Consider the following 24,827-nt stretch of genomic DNA (forward strand, 5'->3'; position numbering starts at 1 on the left):
AAAACCTGTGGTACTGCATTTGAAGAAATGGGTGGTGGACTAAGATGGATGGGCAAATAGCAGTTTAAAACATTTTAATAGTTATTCTGGAAATAAAAATTCAATAAGTGATAAAGGAACACAAATTATAATCGATTTTTATCTATTTCTCTTATGTATTAAAACAAAGAAGCACAATTTTCCTTTTACTTGCTACTTTTTGTTACATAATACAGAAGAATGTTTATAAGGAACCAACGTATTTTCATAGAGGGTACTTCCTTTGAGCTAAACTAACCCACATCAGTAAAAATGACCATTCTTCTAAAGAGACAGAGAAAGGAGGAGTGGTAAGTATATTGAGAAAAGTTGTTTATGACTTTATGGTCCATGTTAAATTCAATTTACCAAAGCTCTTACTGCATTTAACATAATATATTTGTATATTTTAATTAGTCATATAAATCATTTCAGAGCAGGTGACGTTACTGTGCAGATGCATTATTTTATTAAGACCTAAGCTGAGCATTTTGTGTTAATGACTTTTTCTGCCCAGCCTAGTATAATGCAAGGTCACAGGGTACTAGAGTCAGTCCCACCAGCATCAGGTACAAGGCAGGGGTTGGGTTGGACAAAAAGAGTAAGAGCACACAGCATCAAACATAAAACAAGGAAACAATTGCTATGCGTCTGAAATCCCATTCCCAATATTAAGCAATTAACCAGCTGCATGTGCACAGTGCCAAAAGCAACAAGAAATTCCAGCCTTCCCCAGGTTTTGTGATCATTACAATGCAAAGAGCGAGAAATGTGAAAATCATAGTGCAATGTGCTTACCATATAATATTGTATACAATGCAAATGTCACTTTTAAATAAATATCAGTGTTTCAGGCAACACAGTGTAACTGCACTGTTTATGACCACTCATTGTTGTCTCCTGCCAAACCATTATTCACTTATGAACTTGCTACACAAACCACCACAGCCCCTCGCTAAGCCGTGAGTGCGGTGATTATTTATTAAAACTGGCCTTTTTGATGGGAGCTGTGGACCTGCTATGCCACAGGAGGAAGCTGGGTTGAGAGGAGGTTACAGTTTTGAGGGAGAGTCCGTCTGTGTGATGCACCGAGAACAATGTACTGTACAGTACAGGGAGAGACTGAACACGTGCAGAAATCATCAGCCCGTACGAACCAGAAGGGAAACGAAGAAGAGCACAAAGAGTTCACAGCAAATGCACAGGGAGAGACTGAACACGCGCGGAAATCATTGGTGTGTACGAACCGGAAGGGAAACTGGCTTGTTCGTCAACCAAGTGTGTTGTCGTGAACAGATGCAAAAATTTGGCAAACTTTTTGGTCGTAACCCGATTTGTACGTGTTCAGAGACGTTCATGGACGGAGGTTCCACTGTATAAGCAAATCTCCATTTTTGCATATCCAAGTTCCTAGTCCTCTCTCAGAAAAAAGAGAGCTTTCTTTTTAGGTAAAAGCTTTGCTTATAAGTGAGAAAAGAGGAAATCATGAGGCTGACCAAAGAATCAGTGCAGCGGCAGCAGGACTGTGTTGGTGAAGCAGCAGTTATGTCCCCAGAAGAAGCTCTCCATTTACCCATCAGTCTGCATCCCCATCTTTATCTTTAGTCACAAGCTCTGGCCAGTAACTGAAAGATTAACATCATGAGAATCAGCAGCTGAAAAGAGATTCCTATGCTTGTAAAGAGATCAGCAATATGGAAGAAACCTGATGTAGAACTATTGCTTTTACAGCTTAGAGTAGCTACAGTGTGCTTGAAAGTTTGTGAACCCTTTAGAATTTTTTATATTTCTGCATAAATATGACCTAAAATCATCAGATTTTCACTCAAGTCCTAAAAGTAGATAAAAAGAAACCAGTTAAACAAATGAGACAAAAATATTATACTTGGTCATTTATTTATTGAGGAAAATGATCGAATATTACATATTTGTCAGTGGCAAAAGTATATGAACCTCTAGGATTAGCAGTTAGTTTGAAGGTGAAATTAGAGTCTGGTGTTTTCAATCAATGGGATGACAATCAGGTGTAAGTGGGCACCCTGTGTTATTTAAAGAACAGAGATCTATCAAAGTCTGCTCTTCACAACACATGTTTGTGGAAGTGTATCATGGCACAAACAAAGGAGATTTCTGAGGACCTCAGAAAAAGAGTTGTTGATGCTCATCAGGCTGGAAAAGGTTACAAAACCATCTCTAGAGTTTGGACTCCACCAATCCACAGTCAGACAGATTGTGTACAAATGGAGGAAATTCAACACCATTGTTACCCTCCCCAGGAATGGTCGACCAACAAAGATCACTCCAAGAGCAAGGCGTGTAATATTCGTCGAGGTCACAAAGGACCCCAGGGTAACTTCTAAGCAACTGAAGGCCTCTCTCACATTGGCTAATGTTCATGTTCATGAGTCCACCATCAGGAGAACACTGAACAACAATGGTGTGCATGGCAGGGTTGCAAGGAGAAAGCCACTGCTCTCCAAAAAAACATTGCTGCTCGTCTGCAGTTTGCTAAAGATCACGTGGACAAACCAGAAAGGCTATTGGAAGAATGTTTTGTGGACAGCTGAGACCAAAATAGAACTTTTTGGTTTAAGTGAAAAGCATTATGTTTGGAGAAAGGAAAACACTGTATTCCAGCATAAGAACCTTATCCCATCTGTGAAACATGGTGGTGGTAGTATCATGGTTAAGGCCTGTTTTGCTGCATCTGGGCCAAAATGGCTTGCCTTTATTGATGGAACAATGAATTCTGAGTCAGAGAATTCTAAAGGAAAATGTTAGGACATCTGTCCATGAACTGAATCTCAAGAGGAGGTGGGTCATTCAGCAAGACAACAACCCTAAGCACACAGGTCGTTCTACCAAAGAATGGTTAAAGAAGAATAAAGTTAATGTTTTGGAATGGCCAAGTCAAAGTCCTGACCTTAATCCAATCGAAATGTTGTGGAAGGACCTGAAGCGAGCAGGTAATGTTAGGAAACCCACCAACATCCCAGAGATGAAGCTGTTCTGTACGGAGTAATGGGCTAAAATTCCTCCAAGCCGGTGTGCAGGAATGATGAAAAGTTACCGGAAACGTTTAGTTGCAGTTATTGCTGCAAAGGGGATGTCACACCAGATACTGAAAGCAAAGGTTCACATACTTTTGCCACTCACAAATATGTAATATTCGATCATTTTCCTTAATAAATAAATGACCCAAGTATAATATTTTTGTCTCATTTGTTTAACTGGTTTCTCTTTATCTACTTTTAGGACTTGAGTGAAAATCTGATGATGTTTTAGGTAATTTTTATGCAGAAATATAGAAAATTCTAAAGGGTTCACAAACTTTCAAGCACAACTGTAGCTGAGGTGATTTTGCATGTAGTAAGGATGTACATACTGTACATACATACACACACACATTATATATATATATATCTGTATATCTGTGTGTATATATATATATATATATATATATATATATATATATATATATATATATATATATATATATATATATATATATACACACACACACACACAGAGCCATCACATGCAGAACCATAGGTGAAGGGCTTAAGCATTTCACTCTTATAGTGCTCCTGTGTAGTATAATTATCTCCTGTACCGTCATCAGTCCACACCTTAAACCTGTCCCAGTCATTCAATACATAAGACACAATGTTTCCCCAGATATCAAGAGTGAGCCTGATATGGCCGTGCAATATGTAACACAGAGAATGGAAAAGATAGGTGCCATCTCCGGGCATGGAAACCACTCAGTAAGTGACAGTTCTTTGATCGATGGTGATCACCTTGATAGACATGTTAATGCGGGTATGGTTAGAATGATAAAGGAAATGGGTACTTGAACAATATAAAGTAAGTATAAAATACCTACAGAATAACTATAATCGTAATAAATGAACAATAAAACAGCGGAGAAGCTGTGGATTAAATAAAAAGGCTGTAGTTATCAGCAGGGAGATGTCAATCCCGTGGCGAAGCAAGGAAGGGAATGTAGAGACTGGAGCGACGGACAGCCTTATATAGGCAGGCAGCCAACAACGTGGGAGGCGTTGGGATGGGGGACTCAACGCCGCCTCACACGGTGACTGAGCTGCAGGCTATGGACATATATATGTACGTAAGTAGGATTCAGTTAGCGTTGGGAACCTGTGTACCAAATCTCTTGAAGATTTGCCCATAAGTAACAAAGACTGTTGAAAAGTTCAATATGGCGGCCAACAGTGGCGTCATACCACCGAAATAAGTACGTACATCGGTTTTGGTTAGCGCAGGGAAGCCACCTACCAAATTTCGTGAAGATGGGGCCATAAATAAGAAAGTTCAACATGGCGGACGTTGTCGACCGTTATCAACTGTTATGACCGTTATGCGTAGAATTTCGAAGTAAAAAGTGCTTAACTTTTGTAAGTAAACTGTAAGGAATAAGCCTGCCAAATTTCAGCCTTCTACCTACACGGGAAGTTGGAGAATTAGTGATGAGTCAGTGAGTGAGTCAGTCAGTCAGTGAGGGCTTTGCCTTTTATTAGTATAGATTTGGACTAAAGTCTTCACACCTTATGCATTTCACGTCATTATTAGTATAACTTGGAAAAACTTTCTGCTTTAGGTATGTGTTCTACATTACTTGCCTCGCATTTACATTATTTCTACACATATCGTTGTATACACGGAACACACATGAAATGTGTGTATTCCAAATAACGATATATTATTTACCCTATACAACTCCAAGCACCTGACACGCAGATAAAGAGCCTTGAGTTGGTAGAACTTTTTGCCCAAGTTGAGCTCCATTGGTGGAGGGGATGGGATAGCAGGCTACTTGCTGCTTGTACTGATTGACACATTTGCAAAACTAAAGATACTGATGTGTAGGTTGTGAATGAATTTAACTCTTTGAGGGCTGACTATTTTTCCAAAAAAAACTGCTAACAAAGCAATGGTTTCACACATAAATCAACATAAAATGTCTGCCGCTGTGTGCCGTGGCTGTCATCTCAGGGGTAGCTTGAAGGTCAGAAAGAATGCCGTGGTGGGCCAGCTGCCAGGCTGTCTTCGTGTGATGGTGACAGTCGCAGTGCAATGCAGTCTAATTCTTATCTCTTGTCATCGTAAGCAGCGGTATCCCCTGTAGGCACTTAACCTACACGAACGTGTTTGGCGCTATGATCAGCTGATACTGGTACCTCTGTTTCCTTTTTGAGTCCAACAAGTCAGAGTATGTTTCAGGGGTAAAACACAAAATGTCACCCACGGAGCACTTTGCTTCGCACATTTGCTTTGGTCTCTCGCCAGACGTTGATGCCATCTAAGACGTTGTTTTCTCTTTGCTACTCATTCACGCAAAGGAAATTGAAGTCAAATCAACGAAGCTAACTTTCCTCTTAGCAAAGAGACAAACTAAAACGTATCAGTGTGTTTTGCCTCAGTTTACAGCTGATTACCATCCTCTACTCCTGAATTTTGACAGAAGTCGACATCTGCCCTGAAAGAGTTAAGGTGGCCCAGGATTATGAGTTTTTTTCGTAGGCTTCAGGGATTCTAGTGTTAAGTGTTGAGAACAGCAATAGCTTTAGAATGTGACAGCAAGCGGTTCCTGCTCCGTAATGTAGTTTTGACCCACTGTCCCATATTATCGAGTATAGGAGAAGTGCCTGGAACTTAAGTTAGGGGAATACCTAGGGCCATGAAAGAATGAGTGAGAGCCTGGCCACAGGACTTCAGAGGATGTTATGAGTGGAGCTGGAATCATTATGGAGGCGCACACACCAGGCCAGAGAAGAGAGGCCAGGGTGATGGGAGAGAAAGAAGAGACTGGTATGGAGCACCGTCAAGCAGACAGAGGTTCAAGAATTCTTTAGGTAGGCCTAGAGGGGTTATGGGTTTTTTTTGTTTGTTCAATTTACTTTTTTGATCTGTGCAGTTTAATTTCTCATAGTGTATAAGATGTATTTTTATAAGCTACGCAGTTGTCAATTTATCTTGATGGAAATACACAGTATTTATGTAGCATTGCTAGAATTGGATCTTTAGTCAAGTTACAAAATATATTCCCTCAATGTGACATACAAAATCAGGGAGCAAAATTTCAAGTGGACCCAACTTTTCATTGTGACTTGAGTGATTTGCTTTATGCTGTTCTGAAAAGGCCATGTTGAAATATTTTGGATTGTTTGAGAGGCAAACAGCAGTCATTGCCACTTGTTGAAATATTATGATTTAAATATTGTATTTGACTCTTTACTTGAAGAGATAACCAATTAAATAAGGTTTTCTTTATATATAAAGTTAGTTTGTCACAGTGGCACAGTTTTCCTCTCACATGACATCCATACATGGAATGTTCACTGGAGTGACTATGGGAGGCTATGTATATGAATGTGCCCTGCACTGTGCTGGAACTCCGTCTTAGTTATTACTTCATGCCTTATTCCCTGTGTGCCCTAGACAGACTGCAGCTCTCCAAACAAGCTGAAAATTGAAGGAAGTGTTTTAAGTAATGACAGGGATATTAAAACTGAGCAATAAACTTCTTAAGGATCCTGTCTGCGTTGTACCGACATCACTTCAAGAGGTTTTAATGAAGACAGCTGAATTTAGAGTAGGGTCCCTTAAAATAATGCAAAATGAATGAAGTCGGCCTCTTGAAATTATTGCACCTGGAAAACAATCCAGAAATTATCCACAGAAACTTGTGCTGTGCAAATCCCTACTGTAAATGAGCAAACGAAGAGATGAGAAGATCGGTTAACTAATCAGCTCTGAAATGATGTTTATTTACTTTTATAGGCATTCCTTCTGAACAGAATTGTCTTGTATGTTATTTTTATGTAGGTACTCTTTATACCAGTGTCTTATTAATATTTTAAATACTTAGGAATCTATTCAAAATTAAATTCAATAGTATACCTCAATTTTGTATCTTCAGTGATTTTGTTCCATTATAACAACTTCTGCAGTTAGAATAAATATTATTTCCTACTGTTGGAAGTATGGTATAATTGTAAAAGCCATTTAAAACAGTTAAATGAACAACATAAATGCCCTCATATATATATATATATATATATATATATATATATATATATATATATATATACACACATATATATATATATACACACATATATATATATACATATATATATATATATATATATATATATGCATCCTTTTTTGTATATGAAGTACTGAGAAAGGCCCAGATGGGGTTGATTTTGTGAACTTTAATGCCTTCTGTTCAAACTTATTGGGGGGATGAGTAGGTGGGCTTTCATTCAGAGAGGCGTCACAGGTGCCTGTACTGCATCAGAGCAGTGTTTGCAACCCGAGCCTGGGGGACAGCAGTTGTAGAAAAATGTCTGAGGGCGTGACGAGAAAACCACTTGTTTCTTATTGTTACATACTTGATTCAAGCACAGAGCAGTTTCCTATTGAAAGTATCTTTACATGTGCATTATACATGTATTAGTATACTTTAAAATCCATTTTGTAAAGAAAATGTACTTTTTTTTTCTCGTTTGTAGGTATAACCCCCGAGTTGCAAAAAGGAGATAAGAATTCTGATTGCTTGCTGACACATCACTGATCATCTTTACGGTATTGAGGGGCTTCTTCATTTCACTTCCTGAATGGGTGCAGTGAACCAAAACAAAGTAATAAGCAACAAGCAATTTGTAATTGATATCATTAAGAGATATATACCGTAATCACATAGAAAATATTGTTTTTTTCTAAGGGTTTTATTGTTAAAAATAATAAAAAAAAAAAATTTACAGAACAAAGTATGCCTTGTTGTACTTCTCTTAACTACATATACAGTATGTCAAAAATTGTTAATTTTGAGTAATTAATGTTATAAGCAGTTTCTTTTGAAGTCATTTTACAGTACATTTTGATTAATGGTGTTCCCTGATCTCAATATATGGCAAAATATATGCTGAATATTTACATATTATGCTGATTTCAGTTATCAATGTCAAGAATAAGGAATAAACAAATTCACATTTAGCTGACTGTCAAAATGAATTTAAAGAATTGACATGGCTGTAAGGTTTACTTAAGTAAAATCTGCTGATCTGTTAAGAAGCAATATAAAATACGGTAATACAATTAATGATCTGAAACTGACTAAGCATTTATTGGCTAAAGTTATGCAGCATTTTTGCTTACAGAAGAACAATTGTGATGCCTTAGAATAAAGTAGCCTGCTGGCCAACATTGTATAATGCAGACAGCTGAAAATGTGGGTTTGCCTGAGTGTCATGGCTGACCCCCACTTCAGCTCAAAACACCAGTCTGACTCTCACAGAAGCACTCCCTCCGTAACCTGGGATCAATGAGATCAGGCTGACAGCTTGAACACTGTTATTACAGCTTTTCAATGTAAGTATACATCTTGTTTAACAATAAAAAAAATCCATCCCATCATCTTAGTTAATAATGGACATTCACATATTCTATATATATTTAGTGGCTTTGTAAAGTCCTAGCAAGGTACAAAATTCAGGAGATTAAAATACAATGCAAGTGCAGTACATATCAACTCTGAATACTTTGATGCTGTTTTGATATTAAAAAATAAAATTTTTGGCACATGTAGAATGAACCTACATAACAGTTTTTAGGTAATTTAAAATTTGGCAACTGGTTAACTCCCTAGTAAGTGTGCAGTCCTGAATTCCTGAGAATAGCAGACCCCCCCAGCCAAATCCGCACATGAATGCATTGCAGCAGGACCCCCACTTGAGGGCTTCAAATGCCCTGTCCCTCGTCTCAACGCATCTTATAAGACATGTTCTGTTTCTGCTCCAAGTATAAGGACAGTGTATTATGTCTTCATTTGTGGTTAATTTGCTTATTTCTATTTTGAATATTCACAGCATAAACAGTCAGATTATCTTGGATTGTGGTGTTAAAAAATTCACAGGTCACAAGTTCATAAAGAAAAGCATACATAAAGTGCATAACCATCTAAGGGAAAAGCAGGAAAAAGCGACTGTTTTTCTTAAATAAGCACTTTTTCATGAATCATTTTAAACTAAATAAACTATTGGTACACAGGTGTTTGTGCATAATGGTAAAGGAATGCTGTGTTGTAATGGAATTTATGCATCTGTTATTTTCTTTTTAATTAGCACAGTGTACAGAGATAATCCACTTTTGCTACACTTTAGCGGCAGACTGAATGCTCCATTGATTCCGGGCTGGTCGATCACACAATGTTGGAGGGTTTCCAATGCACCTTCCCAGTTTTATACAGACTCTTGGTCCAGTTCTTCATTAAACTTAAGCTGCACGTCTTTGTTTAGAAATTCCATCCAGCGACCACTTCAGCGCTTCTCTAGTTGTACCAAATCAAACGATCATATAAACAGAATTGATCTTGAAATGCATGAATTGGTACACACTGAGATTTGTTTGAACCTGAAGTTGATGTAACAGTGTTCTCCTGTGTTATCAGCTTCTCTTCATGCCTACCAGTATACTACTACTCACTGTTTTTTTGGAAGAATATGTTGTGTTGGGACAAGATTTACAAGAAAGCAGGAACAAAACTAACACAATGCAGTGTTCCACTAATATAAAGTGTAAAAATCATAAAAAATAAAGACTAAACGTACAAGTAAAATGAGGTTGACATTAGCATACTGATAGAAAGACTACAGAGGGCATCATGCAATAAATGGACAAGTTAATTCCATATAATGAAAAATATGTGATGTTGATTTCTCTGTGACTGTGCCTTGTTATTTCAAATATCACCTAGTTAAAGTGTAGCTTTCCCCTCCTCAGCTAGCTTCAGTAACGCCTGCAGTGCACAGAGAGGAGCCAAGACTGCCCAGGCGCCACCAGAGGACTTAGCCAGCAGCATGTCATGCAGCGAAGCCTTTTTCACATATTGGTTAAGACTTGATCGCTGGTGACGAAGAGGCTCATGGGCATATAGAGTCATTATCATCACATTTACGAGAACAGTGAAATTCTTAATTGCATGTGCTATTCATCATGCAACATGTCATCATCCAACAGCACCATGATTAGTAAGCAGAACTAGCTTACCTCAAAATGTCTGACCTCCTTACCTGAAAAAGCTCAGCACACAGTTTACAACACGACCTGCCATCAGGAGAGACGTGCTGTAGTAAGTTTCATTCAGCGCTGATGACACCAAGCTCTATTTGATAGCCAAGGTTTCCATTAGGATCCTTTGGTATTCTGGGACACCATGATGTGGTACTTTTGCTTAATATGAAACTGTAAATTAGTTTTGTAAATTATGAATACATTTTAAAGTGTTAAAACTGAGGTACAAAACTAAAATTTAGCACTTGTTTATATAAGGTCAAGTATATTTATTTTTGAACTGCTGTTTTCACATAATATGTTAAAATTGTTTAGTGTTGAGAACCTATAAGTTTCCAGCCATTTTAAAGAAGCTGCATATTTAAATGCTAGCAGATAAAAATGAGAACAGACTCAGGTAGTGCAAGTGTGACCGCTGACACTTGGTCGTAACGTTCTGTAGTTGTGTGCTTTTTCAGTTTTCCCAGAGCTCTCAGCATGCCTCACTTGGAACCAGGGCTTTCTCCTCCGCCTTCATTAACAATTAGTTTCCCTTTCTTTTTGTGCCTCTTTGCCAAGCAGCTGGAGATGCCCAGCGCGCCTCCTTTGAGGAACCGTACAAAATTATCTCCAATGAGAGGCCCCATAGCAAAAAGATTATCTTCTTTTGTACACTCAAAGGTATAGGGGTGGATATCTATAGGATTTTGCCTACATGAGATAGGTTTTTTGGGATTAAGGCCCAAGTACTGCCCTTGATTTTTCAAGAAAAACAGGTTAGGGTGGGTGCCAATTAGCACCAAGGCTATTGAGATTTTAAACACCTTCAAGCTGTTGGCACTTTCTAGGATGCAGTTCTTGTCTGGTTTAAATGAGACCACACAATGTTCTGGGAAGCTTGTGTAGTCGGGATATAAGCCAGTCGCAGCAGAATAGGACTGTGTGCACATCATATGATAGGTCTTGTGGTACTCTGGATAAAGTGTTTTTGGAAGCTGCTTGAAGATTAGGCTGGGGTCATCAACCCGCTTGCGAAAGACATGAATAATGGAAATGTTGTTGTTGTAAGTGCACAAAATGGCATCGGCAGCACTAAGTCCTGCCCCAACAATTAACACTGGGTCAGACGACCGACTCAGGTTTTGCTTGCTCATGGCCATTCCTAAATCTGAAATGCAGTGGAATACGTAAGGCAAGTCTTCCCCTTCCACATCCAACTTGACTGGAGAATCGGATGCACCAGTCGCAAGGACCACATTCTCGGCAAACAGACAGAAGGGCACATGAGAGCCATTGCAAACTCTCTGATAACCTCTCACTTCCCAAATGCTCTGAGGCAACGCAGAGGAGCCACATTCTTTCTCTGGCAGTTCTTGGTCGCTGTTGGTCATTTCTGTTCTCACTTCACAGTTATCGGTTTCTTTCTTGTTTCGATGAAGTTTCATGACAGATGTCACATATGTATTGTCTACAAAGTTCTTTTGAAGCCCCATCAGCTTTACGTAATTCTTATAGTAGGATGCGATTTCATCTGGCGTTGCTCTGTCATTTGTTGTATTTCTGAAAATGAAAATATCAGAATCAATGATGACATGAATTTCATTGTATATAAATTCCCCCAAAACACTGACAAGCTTTTTCTCTTAATACACCACGTGAACTCTTTTATCACTGCCTGACGTGATCAGTTACACTAAAAGTAAACTGCAGAATGTGCACTACGGTATACAGTCCCAAGTGTGACCTGGGTGTGCTTTTGCAGTGCTTAAGGTTTACATCCTTCATTTTTAAACCAGTTACTCAAATCCACTGCCGCAGGGTGTGGCAGTCATTTCTATTACGATGCTCTAACAGGATTTCTCTTGGTTTCATTTTTTATTATATAAAATCTTCCATTTTAGCAGAGGTGTGTAGACTTTTTATATACATTTGATATACACTACTGATCAAAAGTTTTAGAACACCTCAGTTTTTTTTCCAGTTTTTCTTCAAATTTAATCCATTGAAATGCAATGAATGACCTAAAATAGTAAAAAGGTAAGCAGTACATATACTGCCAGACATTTAAATTTAAAGCTTTGTTTAGGAAAAACTTAAAAAAGGAAATATTAGAATATTACAAATAGGCCATCATCAGGGAACAGCGGATTAGTTACAACCTACAGAAGTTGTGCAGCATTTAAAGTAAATTAAGCCTTGCAAGTTAAAGCACCCAATTTGCACAGGCGTACCAAGTTCTATTGATTACGTAAAAACCCTCTGTGAGTCTTAAAGCAGAGTTGGGAACAGACTGTTACTACAACTTCAGAAGTACTACTTGGACAAAACTGCACTGTGCAAATTTTGTAAATTCCCATGATAATGGCAAGAACGACATGTTTCTCAGGTCCACCAACTTGCATGATCACAGGCATCTCAAAGCGCAATAGCATCAAGCATAGCTTAACAGCGGTCGAAAGAGCAAGTCTCAGTATCCACTAGGAAGAGGAGACAGCAGGTTTGGCAGGGTGAGTGGCAGAAAGAAAACCATTCCTTAAATGACAAAACAGGGCCTTGAAATACCAGCTGTGGACTAATGCAGACTGGAAGAAAGTCTTATGGACCGATAAATCAAAATTTGAAAACTTTGCTTCATCACACAGGGTGTTTGTACACCATGAAGGTTGGTGAAAGGATGGTCCTTCAGTGTGTGACACCTACTGTCAAACATGGAGGAGGAAGTGTGATGGTCTGACGTTCTTTTGCTGGAGGCAGAGTTGGTGACTTGCACAGAGTGACTGGCATTCTGAATCAAAAGGGTTACCATGGCATTTTGCACCACCACACAGTACCTTCTGGTCTGTGTCTAGTAGGTCAGGGGTTCCTCCTCAAATAAGACAATGACCCAAAACACACCTCCAAGTTGTTTCAGAACTAGACATTTAACTGCGTGCATTTCCATAAAAATTGAGGTGCTCTAAAATCTTTGACTTGTATTGTGTATATATATATATATATATATATATATATATATATATATATATATATATATATTTATTTATTTATTTATTCATATTACATTGGGATATCTTATTGTTTTCCTCCTGAATTTAAAGGGTTTTCGTCATTGTCATCCCCTTTTCCAGGTGTTCTAGTTAACTCATCCAGTATGTACAACTGGTCCCATTAGTGGGACTGACACTGAAGTAACTGCAGTCTTCCAGCATTCAGTGCCCATTGCACTCCTTGTACTTATTAGTATACAATTAAGTGAGCAAAGTCCACAACAAAAAGGGAAATTAGTATAAAAACAAACAGAGAGCTAAGCATTTGAAGAGATGGTAAAATACAAATATTTCTAAATCTCTCTCTTAACACATAAAACAATATTACAAAGTTGACTCACTCACTCATCAACAAAAACACTTTTCTTTTTAGTTAAAAAGATGAAATTTGGCAACATGGTACATCTATGGTCATAGGTATCTGCTAATAAAGGACACGTGAATATTATCAATATTTAGATCACTCAAAGCCACAAAGTTCTGAATTACAGTCTGCTCTAGTCAGGGAGTCATTGATGGGTAAGCTGTCTTTTTTGGGACTACTGTTTATTTGATATCTTCAGCATACTGCACATTTGATGGTGACATCAAACCAAACAGATGGAAGGACATTTTATGCTCTTCAGCCTGTGGTTTAATATCCCCCTTTCAGTAGCTGTAAAACCTGAGAACGCCTGTAAGCTTTCATTGTAAGAAAATAAGTTTTAATGAGAAGAGTTTGCTCCTTCCTGATTCTCTCTGTACCTTTTTGAGTGTTAATTACACTGAGTGTGCTGTTTATTAGCTTTACCTGTCTAACAGTTTGTTGCAACTACTTTGGTCTCAGAAGAGCGTCACTTCATCTGCACGTGGTTTTCATAAGGTGCTGCGTGAGTTCAGGAATATAGTGCTGTGTGGATATGATTGTGTTGAGCAGTTGTTGCAGATCTCATGGCTACAGAGTCTTGTCACAAGCTGTCCTTTCTACCTCATACCAAGATGCTCTATAGCAGTGGTTTCTAAAATTTTTTACATCCAAGGACCATTTTTCCAGCTATATATAAGTTGCTGACAACCAGCCTTTAAGTGGTATCATAATGCCATAAACCCTTAATTGTTTTTATTGAAGAGATGAAGAGGCCTATATTCAATGGCACAAGATGGTAATTAGTTGTCAGTTGAGAAGGAAATTGTAAGGTAATGGCAACGAAAGATACATTATGCATACTGAGTATTTGTTACATACACACTGATTAAATGCATGATGGTTAAATATTATACAATTAAATATCATACACTTCAATGGTTAGAATCACAAACTACTCAATATGTTAAGATTTGCATTGGCCGTGACGATGATGGACAGGATTAGAAACGAGTACATTAGAGGGTCAGCTCAGATTCAACGGTTTGGAGACAAAGTTTGAGAGGGAAGATTGCGTTGGTTTGTACATATGCAGAGGAGAGATGCTGGGTATATTGGAAGAAGGATGCTAAGGATAGAGCTGCCAGAAAATATTAAGGCCTAAGAGAAGGTTTATGGATGTGTTGAGAGGGGACATGCAGGTAATGGTTGTGAAGATACGGAAAAAGTTGATCCTCTGTGGCAATCCCTAATGGGAGCAGCTAAATGACGAGGAAGAAATGACATCCTGCTGTATTGTCAAGGACTGTGCTGTACAGCCTGTGTGTCGTCCTTTTGATATTTTCTGGTGTTCATAGAGTTCTCAATAGTCCAACAACCATGTTGCTCACACTACCAGTAGACTGAGATTTAACAAACCATTTCAAAATACGAGAAGCATGATAAAGATGATGCAAAACTTGTTTGCATCTCAGAGATTTATGCTTTAACAGTGAACATGTAATGAGGAACCCACCAGTTTTCCATCCCTGCTGAAACTGCATTTAGCATACAACACTGCCACCCACACCAGACATCTGCCTAGGCTAACGTGGTCAAGATGATAAAAATTATTTGTTCTTTGTTCCTTAATTCTTGCTGTTAGGCTTGTAGATCCAGTTCACTGCTAGTCACAGGTAACCTGTCAGTTTTCAGTTTACGCATCACTGGTGAACTGCAGGTAGTGACATAGGGCAGCTGTTTGACAGGATGAGCCATCACAAGCAAGTTATGCGTTATAAAACCATTTATTGCATATAATGTACCATTTCTAAAACTGCTAAATTAAAGGACTTAATACAAACCTGATTACCAGGCTCTGGACCACAGGTTGGAAACCTTGCTCTACAGAGTTGAGATTTGGGAATTGTTTAAGCCAATAAAACAATGAAAACTGACAGTCTTGTTCCCAGAAACATTATGATGCTGACATGCTGAGTATGGATAGCAACCGTTTGCCTTTTCTGAAGCCTAGAGAGCCTGGCATCTCAACTGGGAAAGATCTACCCGACCAGGAAGCAATAATGGACAGAGCACAGGAATGGAGGCACAATGGTCCCCAGTTTATATCCTAGTCAAGATGAGCAAATAATGGATGGACAGAGGACTAAGTGATTGCTTGAGCGGTACTCCCCTGGCTGGAGCCCAGTTTGAAAGGGAATTGTAATACAGAAGGGTGATGCTGTTAGGGTCTGCAGGGTGGCACTATGAGGAACAGACCACCCTACTTTGGGGAACTTTCATATGACCCAGAAAGGCTTCCATCACGCAGTGTTGTGACACCGACAGGTCTCCCATTCTACCATAAAAGGAAGCCATTTGCTCAGCACGAACTTCAGAGTCGGAAGGAGGTGCATGATACTTGTGAAGGAGTGGTAGATGGGAGACAGAAGGTAACTAATTGGGTGTCTTATTATTGTACTGAAGTTAGCCTTGTAATGGGGTTATTGTTAAATAAATATAATTTTATTTTTACCTGAAATTGTGTTTGGCTGAACTAGTGTATCAACAAAGTTGGACTATGTAAGAATGAGCAGAGCAGGCCCTTCCTCCTTAGGAGACTGTGTTTCTTTAATGTGGGAAGTGACATCCTTCACATCTTCTGAAACTCTGTGATAGCAAGTGTGATTTCCTATACTGTGGTGTGCTGGGCTGGTAACATCACTTCAAGAGAGGCCCACCAAATCAGCAAGCTGATTAAAAGGACAGCCTCCATTATAGGTCACACTCTGGACCCCCTGGAGGTAGTAGCAAAGGAGAGAATTAAAACAAAACTGAGTGCCATTTTGAACAGTGCTGCATATCCTCTTCCTTGACACACTAACACTGTGGACTTTCAGACAAGAAACGCTATGGGGGTTCCTTTATACCAACAGCGATACACCAAATGTGACTGTGACTGCAAAGACAAAAGTTTTCTTGCTTTTTAGTCATTCTTGTGTGTGTTCACGCCATCAGGTCAGATTCAGGTTGGGGAGCAATCACTGGTACAGCACATTGCTGCACCCACCACACAACAAAACAGCTTGGGATCCTGGTTGGCAACCCCCAAGGTAGACATGCGGTCCCGTCCCACAAATGAACATCTGTCGGCTGCAGCCAGGTGTTATGTGGGCGTCCCCTTGGCCTGGTGCAGCTGCTTAGATCCTCAACAATGAGTATCCTGCTAGCTGGATCACCCTCGGGGAATCGCGCCATGGCTGTAGTGCCGTAACTGACACTCCCTCACAACGCAGCTAATGTTCCTCATTTGGGACTCCATGAGCAACCACTCATTCGACACAAACTTAAACCAGTGGTACCCAAGGATTCTCTGAAAAGACACAGTACCAAAGGAGTCCAGTCTTCATCTCAGGTCACTGGATAGCGTCCTTGTATTGCAACCATATAGCAAAACAGGAAGCCTCAGGACTCTAAAGACTTGGACTTTCCTTTTGCAGAGATATCAGGAGCGCCACACACCCCTTTCCAGCGACCTCTCGACCCCCATGCTATCCCAATCTGTCTACTGACTTCATAGGAAGAGTCACCAGAGACATAAATGTCACAGGTAAGTAAACCTCTCGACAAGGTCAACACTCTCTTTGCGGACAGACACACTGCTGATAGCTGTGCCCAAGAGGTCATTAAAGGTCTGTTCACTCCATAGTCTTGTGTGAATATATATTTATTTATCTATTGAATTACTTGAATAGCTTCTATAAAAAGCCACATTTCCCCTTGGGGAAAAAGTTCTAAGAAGTCAGTGTTACATCTCAATGTATGTTCTTAGCACATAAAAGGTAGTATGTGACACCAAATTAGTGCTGGTGGTACCTTGGAGTTTATTTTAAAAGGTAACATTTTCTTAGAACTCTATTGTCTTGTAAAATGGCCTGTACACTATGTTTCTGTCCCCAAGCTACTAGACAGAAGCAGAACCTTTCCCTTTTGTAGCCTCGTGAATATTGTGCAGAGCAACAATATAATTTTACAAATAAATGATCTCTGAAAACACCCTCTTTTTAAGTGTACCCTACCATGTACTGATGCTCCATCCAGGGCTGATTCCTGCCGTGCATCCAAGGTTACCAGGTTAGACTCCAGCCCTCTGCCACTCTGACCTGGATTAAGCAGGTTTGAGAATATTATACTGTAAAGTTTTGTAAATATGTCCAGTACTCTTTTGGCTTCTCGTCCACGTCTCAGTTTAGGGATTCTTCTGTAAGACAGGCTTGCTTCCATGAAAAAGCTTCCTGAAATCAAGTATAGTTCTGGTACTATTTATAGACAGATTATTGTACCTACCTCCCTCTTATTACATGTTCACTTGTAGATATAAGACAATACATTTTGCACAAGCCCCCCTGCTTACCCTGTTCAACAACTGGTATCTGAATATTGGGTCATGTCTGTTACTTAAAGATTTGTTCAGCTTTGGTGTTTATATAAGTGCTAACTTGTCAAGTTGACAGACCTTGCACATGCACGTGTGACAAGGCTGAAGAAGCTCTGGGGCACCATGTCATGTGTGGTGTCGTGAGAAAAAATGCTGAACCAGAAGGCCAAGATTCCTTCAGCATGCTACAAAGCAGAAGACACTGGAGTTAAGACGGTTCTTGAAGAGAAGAAAAGATCTCTTATACATTTGGACAATGCTTTTCAAACTGGGGACCGTGCCCATCATGGTATGATTGATGTTCTTAAACAAATGTTTGTTTCATTCCAATTTTAAAGATTTTCTTTAACATATTTGTTATTATACAATAAGGAACAAAGATAAATGTTAACTATTCACAGGTCTACAAAATTTTTTTTTTTTTTCAGGTGCCAAGGTTTTTTGAATGGAACTATGGTATTTTGAGGGTGCTGAATTCAAAAATCCCATTACTTGGCTAAATTGTTTCTAGTTTTTGAGATAATGGACATCCATGAAAATAATGCATTTCCCCCAATGCGACTTGTGTGTGATAACAAATGCAATAGCTTTTGGTCTGTTTTTTGACTCTTTAACAGTGTCTTAGGTAATGAAATATCCCATATAATTATTTTGTATTTCAATTTGTAGGCCTACAATGCTATAAAAGTGACTTTTTGAAGCCAGAATTCAACTGTGAATTTGCAGAGGAAAGAAGTCAGCTACAGTAGAAGTTTGTCAACCTAGTTTTGGTTTATACCCAAAAAGTTCTGTCTTAATAAGTTGTGGTTGATTGCCGGCAGTTCACTCTGGCCCTCAACCCCAGGCCGCCAGGAGGAGCTCTCCCGACAGCATGATTATGCCCCGAGTTCCAGCAGGGCATCATGGACTATGTAGTGTTTGTACACAGCCCTGCTGGATACCTTGGGGGCCACCAGGCGTTGCTGTAGGGGGGCTCGTAGGCTCTTATGTGCCCTATGACCGGGAGTGTGTCACGGTCACGTGACAGGAAGAAACGACGTGCTCCCGGGTTGAAGAAAGGGACTATTTACCCTGACCCGGAAGGAATAAGGACTTGTGGACTGTTGGGCAGGAACACCTCCGGGTCAGGGAATATAAAAGGACTGTGGGAGCTCCCAGACAATGAGCTGAGTTGGGAGGCAGGGTGGCTAAGCGTCTGGGAGTGGAGGATTGGTTTATTGTGATTATTATTGGTGAATTGTGGAGAGGAGCGTGCTTTGTGCACATAATTATTATAATAAATAATTATTTGGACTTTTATCTGGTGTCTGACGTGTGGTCCGAGGGTACAAGGGTGCGAGCAAGCACTTAACTCTGTCACAATTGGCGTAGCCGGCAGGATTCTCTGGCCGTCAGTTTGGCAGAGGACCTGAATTTAAAAAAATTTTATTGTGAACAGTATACCCCAAGAAGACAGCGTCGACACACAGGTAAAATCGGCAGCAACCCGATTTACCAAGGAAGTCATGGGGAAGAAGAAGACCAGGCAGAGCGCCAGCAGCAGCGGAGGTCTAGCGCTCGGCATTGCTTGCGCTCAAGACAAGCCATGGAGCGGCTATGCGTTTCGGGAGAGATTCCCGGAGGAGGACGTCTCCGACGAGGTATGTGCGGAAAATGTACTTGGGAATCTTTTTAATTTAACACATGTTGTCCCGTGTACATACCTCCCAGATGTCCATCCGAAGGCTCTGCGGGAGGCAGGAGACATACCCGAAGGCGATAGCGCGCTCTCGTTCAGGCAACTGAGTAACCTGAAGGACTTCCGCATTACGGGTGCCGGCGAGGGACACGGGGCGTACCACGAGGGATTACAGGAAGGTGATGTTCCATGTCCAGCTGTTTGTGGCTTCGCCCAAAGAAAAGACGGACTTGGTTTTTCCAAAAGGGAAAGGGGAGGCGAGCAAAGCACAAAAAGGTAAGGAGGTCCGGGAAATGACTGATCGGTCCGTCGATAAATTGATACAGACAGATCGCAGTCAGCCAAAAGCGGCACCGCGGACCTCCGAAAAGAACTCTAAATCCCAGGCTCCCTTGCGGGACCTGTCTGAGCACGTGCCAGGAGCGGCTGTGTTTATTGGCTCCCAGCCGGAGCGCAAGGCTAATGATGGCTCGAGCATGACTCCGGTTGAATTAAGTAACTTTTTGGACGTGCACGAGCTGGAGAAGTTGCTTCAGCCCGTGCACAAATTTCTACAGGTTGTGACAACAATAAAGAAGATCGTTAGGGACTTGGGAGCAGCGGCTGAAGCGCCTTTAAGAAAGGTGGATGAATACTTACGGCGATTTGGTCGGGAGTCTCCCCTCATGATTGATTTGGCGGTACAGGTGAGTTTTACCGGTACCGTACAGAATAAGGGGACACAGAGTGACGTGGGCCCACGGTTAATTAGTAGCGGGTGCCAAGTCACTACGAGCCCTACAAGCGAATGTGGTGTGATGACAGAAGGGGCGGTGGAAGCACTGATCGTACCAGAGCAGCTGAAAAGTGCTGTCTCTCGGAGCGATGCGGTGCTGAAGATGCCGCCTCTGGTTTCTTTAAAGTCAACGGGCATGCAAACAGCAAAGAGGCTCTCTTTTCCTAATAGAGAGACTCAAGCTGTGCGCCGACCCCAGAGTAAGCAGGAGATCCCCGAAATACACCGTGGGTCTCCTGACAAGGTGGAAAAAAGGGCGGAGAACAGCGAGGCGGCCAGAACACCCTCCTTAGCGGGGGGGTTGTAAAGATGAAAGGCTTTAATCGTTACAAGAAAGCTCAGTGGAATTATCCTGATTTGGAATCAGCAAGACGACCTATTCCACATGGCAATGACGTTCCCATACTAATGTTTACCAGACTACCAAACCAGCCACTGTCAGACTCTGAAGGGAGGCAGGGATTGGAGTGTATGGCAGGTAGTAGCAGTGGAAGTGAATTTAAGGGAAGCTCTTCGACGCTTCAACCATTAAGCCAAAAAGAACTCAATGACCTGAATTGAGACTTACTTTACTAACTTTTAGCATCCAGACTTAATGAACAAAATCTTATAAAGGCAGGCTGTAATTTTAATTTCCATCGAACAAGAGAAGAGAGGCTTCTCCCATATTTCAACCAAGAGGAAGAACTTGTATACTGCAATGATATCCCAGGAATTCTACTTCAACTGGGACTAACAGAATATCGACCAGAAGACTGGCGGCTTTTTATAGACGGCTCCATTAGAAGCTTGAAATGTGTTCTCTTGCACAATGGTAACCGTTATGCGTCTCCTCCCATTGCTCACTCAACAAAACTTAAAGAAGAATATGAAAATGTAAAAATCGTATTACAGAAAATCAGTTATCATGAATATCATTGGTCGATTTGTGTTGATCTGAAGATGGTGAACTTCTTGCTTGGACAGCAATCTGGATACACAAAATACCCATGCTTCATGTGCCTCTGGGATAGCAGGGCAAAGCAAGATCATTAGACCGAAGTGTCATGGCCGACAAGGGAATAAATGATTGTTGGCGCTGCGAATATCATCAACAAGCCACTGGTGGACAAGAACAAAATCATTCTCCCACCCCTTCATATTAAGCTAGGATTGATGAAGCAATTTGTTAGGGCTTTGGACAAAACGGGTAATTGCTTCAAGTACATTTGTAGATCATTCCCTTGACTGAGCATGGAAAAACTAAAAGCTGGAATTTTTGATGGTCCTCAGATCCGTAAACTCATGAATGATTCCAATTTTACCAAATGCATGAATGACACTGAGGCTTTGGCCTGGAAGAGTTTTGTCTCTGTTGTGAAGAACTACTTGGGTAATCACAGAGCAGGCAATTATGAAGAATTGGTGCAAGATATGCTTGCTAACTTCAGAAATTTAGGGGTTAGTGCATCTTTATGCTCATATTATCTCCATAGCCATTTAAACAGATTTCCAGATAACCTTGGAGACTTCAGCGAGGAACAAGGCGAGAGGTTCCACCAGGATATGAAGGTGATGGAGGAGAGAGATCAAAGCAGATGGGACATACACATGATGGTGAACTACTGTTGGAGTCGCCAACGTGATTGTCCTGATGACGCACATAAAAGGAAATCGCATAAACAGCGTTTTTTGAAACATTGACATTAATAACAATAACTAATTAATATTGTATTAATTAATCAAATCATACATAACTTTTCCTGTCACTCTTAGATATTTTTAATTTATGTATTGTATGATGTTATATTCTTGCAATTCTGAATGCTTTTCAAACATGTTGCACTAATTAATTAACTATTATATATCTCAGAAACTAGAGCCAATCTGGCAAAACCAAAGTCATATTCTTAATCAGCACCATAAACTTAATATAAAACCGTTCAGACATCGTTGGCAGCAAAATCACTGTATACCAGTGAATTATTAATAAAAAAATAATCATTTCTAGCATTTTATATTAGTGTTTATTATCAATATCGCACAGCTATTGTTTAGGACAAAGTCGCCAATGTTCATAAAGCTTCATCCTTCCTTAAAAATAAATACAGGAATAGCCTGAAATGAGGAGAACTGTGCTGAAGGTTATCAATCCTGGAACGCCTCATTAGGTCTTCACATTCACTTTTGTAAATTCTGTTCCTGTTTATTTGACCTTAACTCGTGTGTAGCTTGTGAACTGTTTTTTGATCTGAACTCACCTTTAACTCCTTTATCATTTCAGTAAATTAACCATTAAGGAAATTTCAGGCTTTCTACTTTTTATTTCATATCAAATCATACTACTGTTCCGATATTAAAAATAATCCATTAATAAATTCATTTGGCACAAATAGGAAAAATGAAAAGACACACACCCACACTAAAAAATATCTGCTATCCCTTGTTTAAAATCCCATTCAGTATGTGGGTTGTGGGTGAAGGCGTTAAAGAAATATCAACTTTAGCTGTGCCAAGAAGAACTCAATGCTTAACTATTTAAGACCAAAAAATGGCGGTACTGCAAAACATTTCAGTTCCTGGATGTGGTACACTGCTTTTAGAAGGCCTCTTTTATAAAGCTTGTCATCCAATTTTGAAAAAATATCTGTCCCAATCCGTGTTCTGTTGTGAATTCCTGTCAATGCCCGATATCTGCCATATTTTCCTGCTTATCACCTTACTCGTTCAAAAAAGGTTTTTAATTTCCTATTACTCTTAAGGTTTAGGATGAACATGTCTGCCATTGTTTGAAGTGTACCTTTAAATATACCCTGCAGCTTCTCAACCCTCTCCACGCCTAGAAGTTTATTCTGGTTAACTTCTTTACGGAAAAATTATCCTAAATGATTGAAATCTGGGTAAGCTTTGTCAGGCCTAGCGTGCAATTCCTCTGTCACGCCAGGAAAGTATGCTGTGTGTAGCTGACATGCTTTAACGCAACACAGACTGAGGGCAGCACTGTTGGCGGAATTTCAAAAATGTTACAAAGCTCTTCATGTATCTTTTGTTTATGTGAATCGACTCACATCTGCAAATGTACTATACAATAATAAACAGTTTAATTCATGTAATTATCACCGTTTCAAATTGGCAGAAATAAAGATGAAAAATGGAAACATTTAACAATGGGAAAAATCCTGACTGTGGAGGGATAAAAGTGCAGAACTAACTGAATGCATTATTCTAAAGAAACAATGTGAAGAAATGGTGCATGAGCAGAAGAAAGGCAGGCTGTTATGATGCCGGCAAGCAAGAAAGCTACAAAACAAAATTATTAAAACAAGTAATGCCAAAAAGAGCCTAATGTGGACAGTTATTATAGTTACACAGGGTAACCGATGATCACGCATCTCAGCACAATGGGAGACATACCTGTACATGTTTGACAGACAGACACTGCTTAAGCCTCAGAAACATAACACCTTAATATGAAAGTCTCTCTATTATAAAAAAAAAATCTTGAAGTAGATGAGATGTGATTTTCTCAGAGAGACTCTTTCATGTTCCATGAGACGAGTCTTTGTGCCAAGAGATTTAACCACACCTGGGGCGGCACGGTACATATGCAGAGCAGGTTAGAGATGATGGAAGTATGAAAATTCAAAAGTCTCAAAAAAAGGATAATAAAGATCACATTAGCGCAAACAAATGGAAACTATTACTCGGTGAAATAACGGAACATCGAAAAGAGATCAAATATATTGTTCAGATTAAGTCAGAGACTTGTAGATCATCTAATTTGTGTTGCCATCAGGGAAAAAATAAAGTAGTGTTTTTTCCCAATGAAGAGGCATATCTGCGAGAATTAAAAGATTTGTTGTTTGGTGAAAGTGAAATCCCACGAGAGAAAATTTCAAGCCCTGCGAGGCAAGAGCTTATGCAAAGAGATTCGGAAAAGTCCAGCCCATATAACCACGCACGCGGTTCAATCATTTCTCATTTGTGTGAATGCTATTGTCAGACACATTTCTTGTAGAGAGAAAGAAATGATATTCACTCACAGGCAGTTATACGTTGCGTTGTCATGATGTAATTCCAAACACGGAATCAAAATTCAATACGATATTGATGAAAAGGTAAAAGCGAAAAGAGATTGAATATATAGACATAGGTGATATGACACAAGTGTAAGAGCCATTTTCCTAGTTCTATAAAATGTATGAATATTTATTAGATGATAATGCATAAAATATGGGAGGTTCCTATAACCCCCGTGAATAGAATTGAGTTGGTATTTTCCTGTCATTTCTTAACAGTTTTTGAGTAAACAATGTTCTTTAGTAAGTGTTTAGCCTCGCCTTGTGTAAGGTATAGAGGCATACGTTTTTTTAACCGTGTCCTTGTTTGTGCTCACGTTCGTGCTTGCGCACGTGAACGTGTCTCTGTGCATGTCTATGTGCCAACAGCCTATGGGCCTTTTGAGTGTGAAGTGACTCTTAAAATAAAAGATT

The 24,827-nt window shown here is 39.8% G+C and overlaps 2 protein-coding genes across 5 annotated transcripts in view; one reads left to right on the forward strand and one right to left on the reverse strand.

Moving 5' to 3' along the window:
* nbn (nibrin) overlaps positions 1–7,804 on the forward strand; it is an 83,023-nt gene extending 75,219 nt beyond the window's left edge. For all 3 annotated transcript variants that reach the window (XM_039736263.1, XM_039736262.1, XM_039736261.1), the window contains exon 17: positions 7,560–7,804. In XM_039736263.1, coding sequence (XP_039592197.1) covers positions 7,560–7,590 — 31 coding nt within the window. In that variant the 3' untranslated portion in view covers positions 7,591–7,804. The remainder of the gene's footprint in view (positions 1–7,559) is intronic.
* Positions 7,805–8,035: 231 nt separating this feature from the next.
* Positions 8,036–24,827, reverse strand: part of osgin2 (oxidative stress induced growth inhibitor family member 2) — a 67,362-nt gene continuing 50,570 nt past the window's right edge. For both annotated transcript variants that reach the window (XM_039736265.1, XM_039736266.1), the window contains exon 6: positions 8,036–11,658. In XM_039736265.1, coding sequence (XP_039592199.1) covers positions 10,602–11,658 — 1,057 coding nt within the window. In that variant the 3' untranslated portion in view covers positions 8,036–10,601. The remainder of the gene's footprint in view (positions 11,659–24,827) is intronic.

This window comes from Polypterus senegalus, chromosome 15, assembly GCF_016835505.1.
Source record: "Polypterus senegalus isolate Bchr_013 chromosome 15, ASM1683550v1, whole genome shotgun sequence".
Classification (NCBI taxonomy): domain Eukaryota; kingdom Metazoa; phylum Chordata; class Cladistia; order Polypteriformes; family Polypteridae; genus Polypterus; species Polypterus senegalus.